The 16,521-nt window shown below is 48.7% G+C and overlaps 1 protein-coding gene across 2 annotated transcripts; it reads right to left on the bottom strand.

The window, feature by feature from the left end:
• Positions 1-172: 172 nt before the first annotated feature.
• LOC118086215 (phospholipase A2 inhibitor and Ly6/PLAUR domain-containing protein-like) lies at positions 173-16,014 on the bottom strand. Of its 2 annotated transcripts, none has more exons than XM_035117600.2 (6): positions 15,922-16,013; positions 13,739-13,858; positions 11,567-11,677; positions 10,509-10,661; positions 2,686-2,829; positions 173-1,119 (listed from the first exon to the last, which is right to left on the bottom strand). In XM_035117600.2, exons 2-6 carry the CDS (start codon positions 13,782-13,784, stop codon positions 968-970), a joined length of 606 nt encoding a protein of 201 aa, XP_034973491.1. In that variant the 5' UTR covers positions 13,785-13,858; positions 15,922-16,013; the 3' UTR covers positions 173-967. The 2 variants fall into 2 exon arrangements, with proteins under 2 accessions (XP_034973491.1, XP_060131622.1); XM_060275639.1 differs by lacking the exon at positions 173-1,119 and adding an exon at positions 1,132-1,388 and having other exon boundaries at positions 15,922-16,014.
• Between the last annotated feature and the right edge of the window lie 507 nt (positions 16,015-16,521).

A 16,521-nucleotide genomic window follows, 5' to 3' on the forward strand; every position in this document is an offset into this window, starting at 1 on the left:
CTGCAAAAATGTTTCTAAGCGACTTCCAAGAAAATTCAGGGCCAAAAACAATGACCAAGCAGAAGAGCAAAGTTTCAGCCACAAGAAACATGGAGCAGCGAATGGCCACTCATGTATGTGTTTTTTTTTAAAAATGAATAAAGATTAATTTTTTTAAAAAAAGAATGGCCACTTTTTGTGGGTTTCGTCTTAATCTTTGAAATCAATGCTCATAATTACAAGTGAAAGAAAACAAGGGTACAGAAAGCTGAGCTAGATCAGATGACAAGTGAGGCTTATAATAACCCACAAGTGAATTGTACGTTCTACAACAATTTAAGTAAAGATGTATCGGATCAAGCATTTAGGCTTACCTAAACTTAATCATGAAAAGTTAAACTTATTTTCAGAAAGAAAGAAAGAAAGGGAGAGGGAAGGACTATATAATTATGGGAAAGCCTTGAGTAGCAGATCACAGCGGCGGAGCTTCATGCTCCACCACCGGGGGCGGAGAGCACGTGCGCTGCCCCCAGTGATGTGGCGCATGTTCTGGAGGCGGGGGGCGCCCTTGTGCGCATTTTGGGGCGGGGCCCACCTTTTGGGGGCGGGGCGGGCAGCAGCGATGGCACCCCTGGGATCGCGTTGCTCGGGGCGATCCGCCCCGCCCCTATCTTCCTACACCCCTGGCAGATCAGATGTAGTTTCCTAACTGTAAAGCAGGTGTGGGGAAGCTCTGGCCATCCAGATTGTGGCTAAACCACAACTCTGATCATCCCTGGGCACTGGCCATTCTTACTGGGGCTGATGGGAATTGTAGTTCGGAGCCAAAGGTTCACCATGCCTGCTTTAAAGCAATGTAAAGTGGGATAGTGATTGGAGGGGAGCATTCTTTTTTATACTAGTTTATTCAAAGAATTCACAGCAGGGCATGACAAAGAATCACAGTGGCCCTGCAAAAAGCAGAGGAAGTTGCTCCCACTTGCTCATTTCAGCCACTGTTGGTGGCAGGGGCTGGGCTGCATTTGATTTGCTTCAGGAGGAAGTCCATGGCTCCAGTAGTGAGGTACGTCTTCACAGGCAAACTGCAGGCAGTTGCTGAGGCACAGCCTGATGCTATAAAAGGAAGAGGGGCAGCATCTCCTGAAGGCAGAGAATAGAGATGGAGACAAAAGTTGATTCAGCTCCCATTAAAAGGTCAGCCCTAACACATACCTTCCAAAACAAAAAAGGTGTGTTGTTGTTGTTGTTGTTGGTAGCCACCCATCTGACTGGGTCACTCTAGACAGCTTCCAACACAATTTTAGTCAAATAGTTGTTTATCTGCTTGACATCTGACGGGAGGGCATTCCACGGGGCAGGCACCACTACCGAGAAGGCCCTTTTCCTTGGTCCCTGTAGAAGAATGTGTTCTGGGAAGGAGAAGGAAGAAGAATGACTGGCATCCATCTTAGGCAGGCTGCTGCACTGGGTGTGGGGGACGAGCCGCTCTTTAAATGACCATGCTGTAAGATATGGGCTTTCTGTTTAGGGAAGTTTTTTATGCTTTATGTTTTGTTGTATTTTTAATACTTTGTTGGAAGCCGCCCAGAGTGGCTGGGGAAACCCAGTCAGATGGGCTGGGTATATTATTATTATTATTATTATTATTATTATTATTATTATTATTATTATTATTATTCCATGCAGACTGAAGGTGTAAATAGGTGAATAAGGCATGTTTTTTAAAGCTACAAGTACAGTCTCAATTCTTCAAAGGAGCATGGACCCTGGGGGAGTGCCTGGAATCTTGCTGCAGCTCGAAAGAGAGTGGGGATGGCACCCAACTTTTGTAACAATATCAATTCTATTAGAATAGAATAGAATAGAATAGAATAGAATAGAAACTTTATTGTCATTGTACCTAGTACAACAAAATTGAATGTCATCCCATAAAAAACACAAACACAATTACAGCCACACACACACACACACACACACACATACATACATACATACACACCCATCACAACTCCCTGGGATCATATTATTTAGTTGCAGCATTTAAGATGGTTATAGCTCTTGGACAGAAACTGTTTTTTAATCTATTCGTTCTTGATTTAATTGTTCTGTATCTCTTGCCCGAAGGCAACGGTGCAAAAAGACTTTATCCAGGATGAGATGAATCCTGTAAAATATTATTTGCTTTTTTAAGGCAGAGGGAGTTGTATAGTTCTTCCAGAGATGGGAGAGGATGACCGATAATCTTTTGGGCAGTATTAAGGACCAGATTATTTATCTCCACACCAACCATAGAGCCGCTCACCTCGTCTCGATAGGCGGACTCATTAGTGTTTAATTACATTTTTATAATTGACTTTTTATGTTTTTAGCTTGTTCTACTTTATCTGTGAAAGCCGTCTTGAGTCCTGGACTAGGAAAAAGGAATAGTATTAGTATTAGTATTAGTAGTATTAGTATTATTCCAAACAGACCAAACTGAGAAGGGGAGGACTTTCCTGCAGCAGTTGTTAGGAAGGGATGGTCCTTTGATTCTCTTGGCTGACAAAATAGGTGAAAGAAATTTGCTTCTCCAAAGGTAGGGAGCAGCTCAGTTATGAGACTTAGTGTTTGAATTCTCCAGGGAAGTACATGCCAGACGTCCGTCTTTTGCAATACTAGAGAACACTGGTGCTCTGGGACCCAACAGGAGCTTAAAGTGAGTCCTACCTGCAGTTAGCTCCCCGGCCGCAGAAATGCAGCTCTTTTCATCTCCTGTGCAACTCAGAGTCCCTGTTTCTTCTAAGCGGTTAGAGCCAAGTGCAAAACTGGCGGGACAATTCACTCCGTTCTTGGTGAGGTTCCTGGGCGGTACTGGAGGGACGCAGGAAAGAGAGAAAGCAGACTGCATTATATATATATTTAAAAAACAGTAAATGCCAGGCATCCCCAAACTTCAGCTCTCCAGATGTTTCGGACTACAATTTCCATCTTTCCCGACCACTGGTCCTGTTAGCGAGGATCATGGGAGTTGTAGGCCAAAACATCTAGAGGGCCGCAGTTTGGGGATGCCTGATATATGCCAAACATTTCTCAATTTACTGTCCAGACATGCGTAGAAGCGACTTCCGGTGCCGCTCTGCCCGATTTCTGGTGCCCAGACATGGGCAGAGCGGCACCCAAAATGGAGCCTCCCTGGCAGGTAGGAAATCCGGGGGATTTCCGGGATTTTTTCTATTCGGGATAACAGCGGGAAATGGATTAAAATCCGCAAAAAACGGGAGACTTGGCAGCTATGGTGTGGGTGTGTGGGTGTCTTATTGGTTTTCTGAGATGTCACAGTGGCCGGAGTGGACTACTTCAGAGTAACGACGCTACGCAGCTCTGCATTTTATTCTTTTATTGGTGCTGCGTATTTACAGTGCTCAAGTCATTGCTATTTACACGGAGCGATGTTTTCAGTCGGTTTCAGAACCTCCTAATGGCTTTTGGCGCGTCTTTCTCCAACACAAAAGCTTTGGCAGACCCATCCTCTTGCCCCTCCTCTTCCTGCGTAATTCTGGAGTTGGAGGGATGGGTCTTCCCCCCTTGCTTGCCCCTTCCTGTCCCACCTGGGACCCTGGCTCCTCTACCTTGCCTGAGCCTCGGACACGACTTCCTGCTTCCCCACTGGAATCGGAACTCTCCCTGCTTTCCCCTTTGCTCGGGGACGGGCTTGAACTCAGGAGGGGAGGGACTTCGCGATATCCCCTGTCCCTCACATCCACCCCCCTCCCAAGCTCTCCTTCACCCCTCCCCAGGCCCCCCCCATGTGTCGGTGACGACTGGAAGCCTAAGAACTCAGTGCTCTCCGAGCCCGTTGGTGTGAATACCTCCCCCCAGTCCTGCGAGCCCCCCCCTTCCGCCTGGGCGGACGGGAATCCCAAAAAGTCCGTGGCGTCAGAGCTGGTGGGGGTAAAAACGTTCTGCCAATCTGCTCCTTCCTCTGACTGGGTGGATCTCGGTGACACCCATACCTCATCCTCTGGTTCCTCAAACTCCGCTTCCCAGCGCCATGGTGAGCTGCTCTCCCGTGCCTCCTCCTCCTCCCCCTCCCTTTCCATGTGCCAGGGCTTGGGTCTGTGGGGAAAGAGGGCGTGAAATTCTTCCACCAAGAATTCCTCCTGTATCTGAGTGGCTGGGACCCATTCATTCTGGGACGGTGGAGCATCCTCCCATGCCATGAGGTACTCCAGTCCCCCCACCCCCCACCTTGAATCCAGGATGGCCGTGGCCTCATTGAGTTGCTCCCTGCCTTCCCTCTCCCCCCCTCCCTCGGGGGTTTGTTCGCTGTCTCGGAGCCTGCTGCTTTCCCTGTACGGCGACAGCAGCGATCTATGAAACACTGGATGCACCCTCATGTCCTCTGGCAGTGCCAGCCTGTATGCCACCGGGTTTACCTGTTGCGTGACCGTGAAGGGACCCAGCCTTTTGGGTGCCAGCTTTTTGCACCTCCCTCTGGTGGGAAGGCCCTCCGAGGACAACCACACCTTGTCCCCCACCCTGATGACCTCCCCTTGTCGCCTGTGGCGATCTGCCCCCTTTTTGTACGCTTCCTTGGCCCTCTCCAAGTGTTCTCTGAGCTGCTGGTGCACCGTCTCCAGTTCCTCTGCCCAATCCTCAGCCTGTGGGCCCTCCTCCTCCTCCTCCTCCCTCTCCCTCTCTGGGAAAGATCTGAGGTCGCGCCCGTAATTGGCCTTAAAGGGCGACACCCCTGTGGAGACGTGCACTGCATTGTTGTAGGCAAATTCTGCTAGTGGCAAGCGATCCACCCAGTCCGTTTGCCGCTGGCTGACGTAGCATCTCAGGTACTGCTGCAGAATGGCGTTGACCCTCTCCGCTTGTCCGTTGGTCTGCGGGTGTCTAGCCGTCGACAAGCTGACCTCCACCTGCAGGAGGTTCATGAGCCGCCGCCAGAACCTGGAAACAAATTGGCGGCCACGATCCGAAATAACCCTTAAAGGTAATCCATGCAGTCTGAAAATGTGATCAACAAACAGTTTGGCTGTCTCTTCTGCCGAGACTGCCCTGGCACACGGTATAAAGTGACACATTTTGGACATAAGGTCCACCACCACCAACACTGCAGTCTTACCCCTGGACGAAGGCAGATCTGTGATGAAGTCCATGGACACCACTTCCCACGGCCTGTGTGGTGTGGCTAAGGGCTCCAGCAACCCTGGTGGCGCTGCTCTGACCACCTTCGCCCGCTGGCAGGTGGTACAGCCCCTTACATAGTCTCGAACATCTTCCCGCACCCCTGGCCACCAGAAGTGTCTCATGACTAGGTGAGCGGTTTTGTCCCTTCCAAAATGCCCCGCTGTAGGGTTGTCGTGCATCTGCTTGAGGACCGTACGTCGAAGCTGGGTGGTGGGTAGGTACAGCGCACCCTTGTAGAAAAGCAGCCCTCTGCGTTCTGCAAAGTCTTTTGCCTGCTCCCTCCCCCCTCTCAGTTCACTGAAGATGCGGTTGGCGAATTCATCCGCTGCCGTCAGTGCTGTGAGTTCTGCCTCGCTCACCACAGCTGCTCCGCAGGACCATGCCGACGGGGGGAAAATGTGCCTTGGGGCTGGTGGCGCCTCCTCCTCCATGTACTCTGGCTTGCGGGAGAGGGCATCCGCCCTGACATTCTGCTCCCCCGGGATGTAGTGGATGGAGAAGTTGAAGTTCGAGAAGAACTCTGCCCACCGTATCTGCCGCTGGTTGAGCACCCTGGCAGTTCTCCAGAACTCCAGGTTCTTGTGGTCTGTGCACACCTGGATGGGGTGCTTCGCGCCCACCAGGAAGTGTCGCCAGTGCTGGAACGCAGCGTAGATCGCAAGAAGTTCCCTATCAAACACTGTGTAGTTGCGTTCAGGCTGTGTCAGCTTCCTGGAGAAGAAGGCACAGGGTCTCCACTCCCTGTTGGCGTCCAGTTGCAACAAAATTGCGCCCACAGCTTTTTCAGAAGCATCTGTCTCAATGCGTAGGGGCGCGTCCTGCACCACATGGAACAGGTTTTGGTCTGAGGCGAACACTCTCTTGAGGCTTTCGAACGCTGCTTGCGCCTCTGGTGTCCACTTGAACTTCTGCTTGCCTCTCAGGCAGTCCGTGATGGGAGCCGTAACGCGAGAGAAGTTCTTGATGAACTTCCTGTAGAAGTTAGCGAAGCCTAGTAGGCGTTGGGCATCTTTGCGCGTCCTGGGGCTGTGCCAGTCCAGGATGGCCTGCACCTTGTCCTTGTCCATCGCCAGCCCCTTGTCTGACAGCTTGTAGCCCAGGAAGTCCACCTCTTTGGTGTGAAACTTGCACTTCTCCAGCTTCACATACAGGTGGTGCTCCTTCAGGCGTTGCAACACCTCTCTGACATCTTTCACATGCTGCACTGGGTCATTCGAGTAGATAAGGATGTCATCTAGGAAGACCAAGCATTTCCTGAAGAGGAGGGACCCCAGGACGTGGTGCATGAAGGCCTGGAAGCATGCTGAGCCCCCTTGCAAACCGAAGGGCATCACCAGATATTCAAAAGAGCCCAGAGGCGTGAACATCGTGGTTTTCCATTCATCTCCTTCCCGGATCCTGATCAAGTTGTACGCCCCCCTTAGGTCCAGCTTGGTGAAAATCTTGCCCCTGCGTGCCGCTGTCAGGAGATCATCCACTCTGGGCATGGGGAAAGCCACGGGCTCTGTCACCGAATTCAGCCGTCTAAAGTCCACCACAAGACGGCGCTGTTGCGTGTCTTTCTTGTCCACCCAGAAGACCGGGCTGCCCCCTGCTGCCTTGCTTTCCCTTATGAACCCCCGCTTGAGGTTCTTGTCGATGAAAGCGCGCAGATCCTCCAGCTCCTGGTCTGACATGGCGTACAGCTTGGCTGGGGGTATCGTCGCCCCTGGCACCAGGTTGATCTGGCAGTCAAAAGGCCTGTGTGGGGGTAGGTGGTCGGACTCCGCTTCGCTGAAGACCTCCTGCAGGTCCCAGTACTGCTTGGGTATTGCCTCACCCCCTTTGATATGCATGGTGGCCACCGTGGCTATCGGAGGCCCCTCCCCTGGTTGGTGCTGCATGCAATGTTCCAGACAAAAGTCTGACCCAAACGTGATGCACCTCTGGTGCCAACTGATGGAGGGGTCGTGGCGCGCCAGCCAGCTCATGCCCAAGACGATGGGGGGGTCTGAGATGGTGGTGACGTTGAACGCCAGTGTCTCTGAGTGCCTTCCCACCGTCATTCTCATGGGGGGGGTTTGATGTGTGATGGCCCCTCCCAGCAGCTCCCTGCCGTCAATGGTTGCTACGTGCAGAGGAAAATCCAACTGCAAAAGCTGGATTTGGTGCTCTTCTGCAAAGCTTCTCGAGAAGAAGTTGGCGGACGCCCCACTGTCAATTAAGGCGAGGACCGTCAGGGGATAGCCATTTGGGAGCGTTAGCGTCACTTCTAGAACCACTCCTGCTCTGGGAGGGGTGGGCTGGCTCTGCACCTCTCTGTGCGGGTGGGCGGGCTGGGGCTGTTGTCTGCTGACTGTGCCTGGCTGCTGCCCCTTGTCTCCTGCAGCCAGGCTTTCCCGTTTCCCTGCTGTGGTGCTGCGTCAGTGGGGGAGGGCACCACCGTTCCCGCCTTTCCTTGCCACTCCCTGCGATGTGGGCAGTCTCTGACGAGATGCTGGGGTGAGTTGCAGAGAAAGCAATTCCCGCCCCTTCCCTCCTTGCGTCTTGGCGCCGCTGGGGTTTGAAAAGCCCGCGCGCGCGCGCTATCAATCTGCATGGGCTCCTGGTCCTGGCTGGCTCCAGGCGTGGCCTGAAAGGGTTGTTGAGGGAGTGGCTTCTCCTGCGACCGTGGGAACCAAGCCCGCTTTGCGCGCGTCGCTTGCTTGTCGTTCCACCGGGATTCCTGCCTCACCCCCACCGCCAGAGCTGCTTTGCTCAGCTGATCCATAGTACTGGGCTTTGGACCTCTCGAGAGTTCATCCTTCACCTCCCCGCTCAAACCCAAGTAAAACGCGGCTTGCATGGGAGGCGAATCCAAAACCCACCCCAGTCTGTGCACCAGCATGGTGAATTTCGCCCAATATGCGCGAACTGTCATATTTCCTTGGCGTAAATTATGCAGTTCCTCCTTAGTCTGGTCCAAATGACTATCGGACGAATACATCGTCCTCAAACCTTCTAGAAATTGTTGGACATTTTTCATGCAAGGATTCTTGGTTGCGATTAATGGTCTTAGCCACTCCCTGGCTGCTCCGGTGAGATGTTCCACAATAAACGCTACTCTGTGCTCATCATCGGGGAACTCATTCTGGTGCAGCTCAAGAGCATACACGATCTCAGTCTCAAAGCCCTGAAACTCCTTCGGGTCTCCATTGAACTTGCTTACAAGGGTCCCTGCTCTCCTTCCTGGCAGCACTTGGACTTGGGGAGCCCCTCCCGCCTTATTTTTCTCTGCATCCAGCTTGTTTTGGAGGTCTACCGCCACCGCCCTTAAATGCTGCTCTTTTTCCTGGAGCTCTCTCACCTGTTCCGCAAGTTGTAGCCGGTCGTCCTGGACCTTCTTAGTCTCCTCTTTAGCTGCCTTCAATTCTCCCTGCGCCTGCAGCGACAGCTGTTGCAGTTCTAGCTGGGCTTGCTCAGCGATCTGCCGCCACTTCTCCGCCTCGGACACGCTCATCCCGGCAACTCCGAAGTAGCCCAAAAATGATTAGGAGGTTGCTGTCACAGTGGCCGGAGTGGACTACTTCAGAGTAACGACGCTACGCAGCTCTGCATTTTATTCTTTTATTGGTGCTGCGTATTTACAGTGCTCAAGTCATTGCTATTTACACGGAGCGATGTTTTCAGTCGGTTTCAGAACCTCCTAATGGCTTTTGGCGCGTCTTTCTCCAACACAAAAGCTTTGGCAGACCCATCCTCTTGCCCCTCCTCTTCCTGCGTAATTCTGGAGTTGGAGGGATGGGTCTTCCCCCCTTGCTTGCCCCTTCCTGTCCCACCTGGGACCCTGGCTCCTCTACCTTGCCTGAGCCTCGGACACGACTTCCTGCTTCCCCACTGGAATCGGAACTCTCCCTGCTTTCCCCTTTGCTCGGGGACGGGCTTGAACTCAGGAGGGGAGGGACTTCGCGATATCCCCTGTCCCTCACATGAGATTTATAAGAACACTAAACAGGTGCAGATATTCAAAATATGCCTTTCTCCCCACAATCTTGCCAGCTCCCACATCAGTACTCCTCTTTTTCTACAAAATTCTCCAACATTGTTCCATCAGGGTTGTATGCTAGCATCCATTCAGAATGTGTTCATCTAGGATATGAACTAAATAGTTAAGAATCACACTACAGTCATACCTCAGTTTAAGTATGCTTCGGTTTGAGTACTTTCAGTTTAAGTACTCCACGGACCCGTCTGGAACGGATTAATCCACTTTCCATTACTTTCAATGGGAAAGTTCGCTTCAGGTTAAATTCGCTTCAGGTTAAGTACAGACTTCCGGAACCAATTGTGTACTTAAATCGAGGTACCACTGTATTACATTAACATTTATGTTCTCTGTTATAGTCAGTCTCCATACAATTTTATATGTTAGGTCTCTTATCCAATCCTGTAATTCCTTGCACAACCAAGCAAGCAAATATATAAAGACACCCAGGCCATTAGTTTAAGGTTGTGACATTGTAAGGGTCGGAGAGGGACATCAAGCCTTTGATTGTTTTGGCTTGGTCTTGAGCCACCATGCAGGCACTTGGCATCCAAAGGCAGGGGGGAAGCTGTTGAAATAAATAATTAGCCATCAGGGATCATTAACCCCCTTTGCCATTGAGAGCCATTTAATGGAAAACTAGCAACAGGTCCTTTTGTTGTGGGCTGTGGAAAAAAGCTGGTGCTGTGAGAGCAAACAGGGAAGCATAATTAATAATAATAATAATAATAATAATAATAATAATAATAATAATAATAATTTATTATTTATACCAACAGAAAAATGAAATAATATAATCTATTAAACATTAAAAACCTCCCTAAACAGGGCTGCCTTCAGATGTCTTCTAAAAATCTGGTAGCTGTTTTTTTCTTTGACATCTGATGGGAGGGCGTTCCACAGGGCGGGCGCCACCACCGAGAAGGCCCTCTGCCTGGTTCCCTGCAACTTGGCCTCTCGCAACGAGGGAACCGCCAGAAGGCCCTTGGTATTGGATCTCAGTGTCCGGACAGAGATCCAGGTATACTGGACCGAGGCCATTTAGGGCTTTAAAGGTCAGCACCAACACTTTGAACTGGGCTCGGAAACGTACTGGGAGCCAATGTAGATCTTTCAAGACCGGTGTTATGTCAGACCATGGGGCCATCTAGGCCAGTGTATTGTCTACACTGACTGGCAGCAGCTCGCCAAGGTCTCAGACAGAGACCTTTCCCAGTCTTGCCTGGCCCTAGTGGGGATTGAACCTCAGACCTTGTTCATACAATGGCAGGTGCCACAGTCCTAATGTCCTTGGCTAACTGTCCCCACTCCCAAAGCAAACTTATCAAGGCCCGGACCTCCCTTCGCATACATTCAAGGGGAGTTTTATTGCAGTTTTCTGTCGTGCAGCATCTGGAAATGGTCCTTGTAAACAAGCCTCCAGACACAGTAACAGAGACGGCTTCATTGCAAAGCTGAGAATCCTGCTGGCAACCCCTGGATATTCCTGTGGCAAGGATTCCTTCTGTTTAAAAAACAAAACGAAAGAGAGAGGAATCATAAAGGAGCTGGGGAACATGCCTACAAGGTTGCACCAAGACATTTTCCTGCCTATATTTTGATAGAAAAATACATTTTTCAACTATTTTGGGTGTGGGTTTCTTAATAATAATAATAATAATAATAATAATAATAATAATAATAATTTGCAGAGTTATACAGAAATGAGACAGAACAGACTTCTGTAAATGCCAAAAAAAATTCCTCCCAGTAGCACCTTAGAGACCAACTAAGTTTGTCATTGGTATGAGCTTTCGTGTGTTTAATAAGCAAAAATAAAAGGTTTATTTTGAAAACACATCCAGTAAACACTGGGTGAAGTTTAGTCTCATGCCTTAATTGCCTCTCTGAAAATAGGAAGAGTATATACTTCTGAGACAGGTCAATGGTCCATCTCATCCATCCTCCTGTTTTTATAGTAGCAAACCAGACACCTGTTTCCATGTTTCAGAAACACTGTTTCTGTTTCAGTGTATCTGAAGAAGTGTGCATGCACACTAAAGCTCATACCAATGACAAACTTAGTTGGTCTCTAAGGTGCTACTGGGAGGAATTATGTTTGTTTGTTTGTTTGTTTCGACTACGTCAGACCAACACGGCTACCTACCTGTAACTAGTTCTGTAAATGCATTCGTGAAAACCGGCTGATTCACCCATCCCTGTTCTTTGTGAGTACCTGCCTGACTTCAGGAGGTAGGAGAGCATGAAACAGAGCCTCCTTTAAAAGCCTCATGTGCCCAACAGCAGGGCCGGGTCCGCTAGTTCAGTTTTCCCTGGATCAGACTGGTAACTGGAAGCTTCTCCTGCGAATGTAGCCCAGAACTAAGCGGGCTACAGGTGCAAGCACAAGGGAAATATGCATATACCAACCCATGTTATTCTGCTGGGCCACCGTTACGCAGATGGCTTCTGACTCTGGAATTGAACAGGTACCAGTGCTGCATTCTGGGCTTCCAGTACAGACACAGTTTAGAGAGTTTGCTAGCAGAAAAAGAAAATTGGGATGGAGAGCGGGAGAGAAAGCAATGCTGTTTCATTATTTCATGTCATTAATTTTTAAGAATGCTTTAAAAAATTGAAATAATAATAATAATAATAATTTATACCTCCCACTCTGGGCGGCTCCCAACAGAATATTAAAAACACGATAAAACATCAAACATTTAAGACTTCCCTAAACAGGGCTTCCTTCAGATGTCTTCTAAAGTCAGATAGTTGTTTATTTCCTTGACATCTGATGGGAGGGCGTTCCACAGGGTGGGCACTACTACCAAGAAGGCCCTCTGTCTGGTCCCTTGTAACCTCACTTCTCACAGTAAGGGAACCACCAGATGTCTTCCAAAAGTCAGATAGTTGTTTATTTCCTTGACATCTGATGGGAGGGCATTCCACAGGGTGGGCGCCACCACCGAGAAGGCCTTCTGCTGGTTCCCTGTAACCTCACTTCTCACAGCAAAGGGGAGCAGGAGTAGCAGCCCCAAGTTATTAAAAAGAAATATGATGGGTTGTTTGCAATTGTAGTCATACCTAGAGCAGACCATTTGAAAGTAATGGAGATGACTAGCATTTGATTCAATGTGTCTACCCTGAGGACAACATAGTTGCCTGCAGCCCATTAGAATAGGCTTCCTCAACCTCGGCCCTACAGATGTTTTTGGCCTACAACTCCCATGACCCCTAGCTAGCAGGACCAGTGGTCAGGGATGATGGGAATTGTAGTCTCAAAACATCTGGAGGGCCGAGGTTGAGGAAGCCTGCATTAGAACTATTTAATGCATTTTTTAACGTTTCTTCTGCTTGTGCGTTGTGCAGGGTTTTTGCACTGACTCTTCCCTCAGTGGTTCTTTAACCTCTTCATTGCTCTCTCCTGCAAAAATTTCTAGCTGTAATAATAATAATAATTTATTTTTTTATACCCCACCCATCTGACTGGGTTTCCCCAGTCACTCTGCACGGCTCCCAACAGAATTAAGGATAAAACATCAGACATTTAAAACAGGGCTGCCTTCAGATGTCTTCTAGAAGTCAGATAGTTGTTTATTTCCTTGACATCTGAATGGAGGGTGTTCCACAGGGAGGGCACTACTACCGAGAAGGCCCTCTGCCTGGTTCCCTGTAACCTCACTTCTTGCAGGGAGGGAACCGCCAGAAGGCCTCGGAGCTGGACTGGGCTGAATGATGGGGGTGGAGACGCTCCTTCAGGTATACAATAATACCTCGGGTTGCATCTGCTGCGGGTTGCGTCTTTTCGTGTTACGGACGTGGCGAACCCGGAAGTCCCGGAACGGGTTTCTTCCAGGTCTGTAACTCGGGCACATGCGTAGAAGAATGAAATTGTGCTTTGAGCATGCGCAGATGCGCCGTGTGACGTCATGTGCAGACGCGGGTTGCGGACTTTTCAGGGTGTGAATGGCACCCCGTTCCAGGATTGGGTCCGCAACTCGAGGTACCACTGTACGGGGCTGAGGCCGTTAAGGGCTTTAAAGATCAGTACCAACACTTTGAATTGTGCTCGGAAACGTACTGGGAGCCAATGTAGGTCTTTCAGGACCGGTGTTATGTGGTCTCAGCGGCCACTCCCAGTCACCAGACTGCCACATTCAAATAATTCAAATAATTCCAGGTGGGATGCATGGATTCGTTCCTGCTCACATCCTCCTCACAGAACTTCTTAGTTGCTGTGGGAAACTGGCAAGCACTCCCCTCCATCCCTTCCTGCGGCTTCCAGCAGCCGGCATTCAGAAGCATTACTGCCTCACAGCTGCGCCCGCCCGCCCGCCGCGCAGCAGCACCCGCAGCAGCCGTGCTGCGCCCGCCGTGCTGGGAAACGGGGCGGGGGGGCGACGGAGGTGCTTAAGACAGCCTTTACTGCCTCTGACATCAAGAGCAGGGTAAGCCATCATGGGCAGTAGAACTGTCCTCTGTGATTCTGTCTAATCCTCTTTTAAAGCCATCTAAGTTAGTGGCCGTCACTGCCTCCTGTGGGAGCGAGTTCCATAGTTTAACTACAAGCTTCATGAAGAAGCATCTTGTTGGCCTCACCTGTAGCTACAAGGGCAGCAGAAAGGTGGAGGAGAAACAGCTTCATGTCTCTGGGAACCGGAAGGGTCTGGCTTGAACAATGCCCCACACCAGGGTGGGGTGTCTTCTGCAGCCGCAGGGCTGAAAAAGTAAGGGGCAGGTTAAGCCAGCAAGAGAGAATCAGTCCAGCATAGAAGCACAACGGTGTCCAAAGGAATGCCAAGCAAGATTGGGAAAAACCTGATTCTAATACCTCGGAGGTTTCCACCACCCTGCAACTCAAATCCTGTGGAATGATATGAGTCCACTTGGGATACAGTCATACCTTGGTTTAAGTATGCCTCAATTTGAGTATTTTCAGTTTAAATACTCCGCAGACCCGTCTGGAACGGATTAATCCACTTTCCATTACTTTCAACGGGAAAGTTCGCTTCAGGTTAAGTATGCTTCAGTTTAAGTACTCCACGGACTGTCTGGAGCGGATTAATCCACTTTCCATTACTTTCAATGGGAAAGTTCGTTTCAGGTTAAGTACGCTTCAGGTTAAGTACAGACTTCCGGAACCAATTGTGTAAACCGAGGTACCACTGTATTCATTAACACAGTTGATTAACGTTTAATTTGGAATGTGGCTTGCCTGTTCAGTGTGCATAGGCAACATCAACAATTGATCTGAGAAAACTTGGTATATTTGTTTGCATAACATTATTCTTGTTTATAAAACCCAATTAAAAAAAGAAAAAAGAAAAACAATTTATTTGGCTCTTTGGCATTCCCTGTTTAGGGAAGTTTTTAATGTTTGAAGTTATATTCTGTTTTTAGTGTTCTGTTGGGCGGCTGCCCAGAGTGGGTGGGGTATAAATAATGAAATTAATTTATTATTATTATTACTACTACTACTACTACTACTACTACTACTACTACTACCAGTTTCCTAATATGGGTGCAAATGGAAGTTTATTCTGTGTCCCACATGCCTACTGTGGGTTTGTCCATGTTTTCTGCTATGCTGGTAGTAGCACTGGCTGTCTTAAGCAATCATCTCTCTCTCTCTCTCTCTCTCTCTCTCTCTCTCTCTCTCTCTCTCTCTCTCTCTCTCTCTCTCTCTCTCCACTTTGGTGATTCCAAGCTGTAAATTGAGACCAAGAGCATTGACTGAGTTCCTCCTTTTTGCAATTCAGATCAGTGTGCTCTGCGAGGAATCGACTGGTCAGCTTGGGCAGCTGCCCACACTTCAGAATGCCAGCTCTTGTATTACTTGGCAAAGGCAGAAAACAGAATGCATTAAGCTAAGATGAAACTGTTCGTGCCACAGGTCTCTCTGAAGAGAGCCGGCTGCATCCAACCAACTACTACTCAGAGTAGAAGTGTTGGGATTAATGGTCATGACTGAACTTAGTTCTATGGGCCTACTCTGAGCCATGGTTAGTTATAACCCAACTGATTGTCAAATTTGGGGTTTTAATTTATTACACCAAGATTTATGCAATGGCTGCGCAATAAAAATGGAACTGGCATACCCACTCAGGTTCAGGTGGGTGTTTGCCATGGGTGTTGTTGGTTTCTTTTTGTTTTTATTCTGTATTTTGTGTTCTCATTTTGTGTTCTCACATTGTGAACCACCCTGTGATCTTCGGATGAAGGGCAGTATGCAAATTTAATAAATAATCAAATGCACCAGCTAGTTCGCATACACTGAGTCTATGCCCTACAACCTAGAGCAGGCATGCAACCATCTAGACGTTGCTGGACTTCAACTCCCATCATTTTTAACCATTGGCCATGTTGGTGGTGGAGTCTAGCAACATCTGGAATATCAAAGGTTCCCCATTCTTCTAGAATAAGTTCCAGAAACCTTGTATCCCTCAGAACACAGGTTAGTATGGAAAGTTAGCTGTAAGAGAAATCTGGGAAACACAAACTGAGCTGGGAAACGTTTATGTATAAGCATGTGTGTGTGTGTGTGTGTGTGTTCCAGATATGCAAGATAAAAAAAAGAAGAACATAAATTGCAAGCAATAAATACAAAAAAAGCAATTATTGTTCAAAGGAAAAACAAAATAACTTTTCTGTATAAAATCAGAAGATTCATCCCAAAACAAATTACTACAATGAGAATAGGATCAGCATCATGTATTATTACACCAACCAGCCTTAACTAGGAATCTCACAAGTATTTTATCTGCTAAGGATTCATCTTTTACCTTTTATCCCCCCTTTCTAGATCTTCAAGTTCCTTGTTGAACTGATGTCTGTTGGTGAAGAGTTCAGTTGCAAGGTGTCCGGCTGACGCTTCCTCTATTTATAGGTGCATGTACTGTGCAGGAAAGGGTAAGTACCAGCTCTTTGTGGGGAGGGAGGAGATACAGGAAGCAGAGGGGAGCCTACGTGGCGGGGGGTGGGGGGTGGCAGTAACTAGGGGAACAGGACATTCCGATTTAGTGGAAAAAGGAAATAAGAAACTAGAGGCTGTGGTTTGTGAGAGATGTTTTTATCAATTAATCTCATGCCTGTTTTGGGAGAGACCTCTTAGGCAACATTGGCCATTTGGTCAACCTGTTTCCACCCATGACTCCCACTCATGTTCCCTCCGAATATAAACACTGGAGACCTCATTTTTGTTTGTTAATAGATGTTATCTTGAATAGGTGTGGGCGTTTTTTTTGTTTGGGGTACATCTAAAAGAAATAAGCATTGAAGAAAGGCCAAAGTATTGCTCTATTTTCCTTTGGAATGTATCAGCGAGGCTGTGAGGGGGGTCTTGTTGTCTGGGCAGCCCATGACCTCCCTAAATGTTCCCCAGG

Source organism: Zootoca vivipara, chromosome 6 (genome assembly GCF_963506605.1).
Source record: "Zootoca vivipara chromosome 6, rZooViv1.1, whole genome shotgun sequence".
NCBI classification, from domain to species: Eukaryota; Metazoa; Chordata; class Lepidosauria; order Squamata; family Lacertidae; genus Zootoca; species Zootoca vivipara.

What these genes read in the sequence shown, in the direction of transcription:
- LOC118086215 (XM_035117600.2), bottom strand. Translation starts at nt 13,784, where the DNA reads ATGAAGCTGTTTCTCCTCCACCTTTCTGCTGCCCTTGTAGCTACAG. An exon ending in GGCCCAGCAGAATAACATGG is followed by an intron (nt 10,662 to 11,566) that starts GTTGGTATATGC and finishes TTTTTTAAACAG; the next exon opens with AAGGAATCCTTGCCACAGGA. An exon ending in CAATAAAACTCCCCTTGAAT is followed by an intron (nt 2,830 to 10,508) that starts GTATGCGAAGGG and finishes GCGTCCCTCCAG; the next exon opens with TACCGCCCAGGAACCTCACC.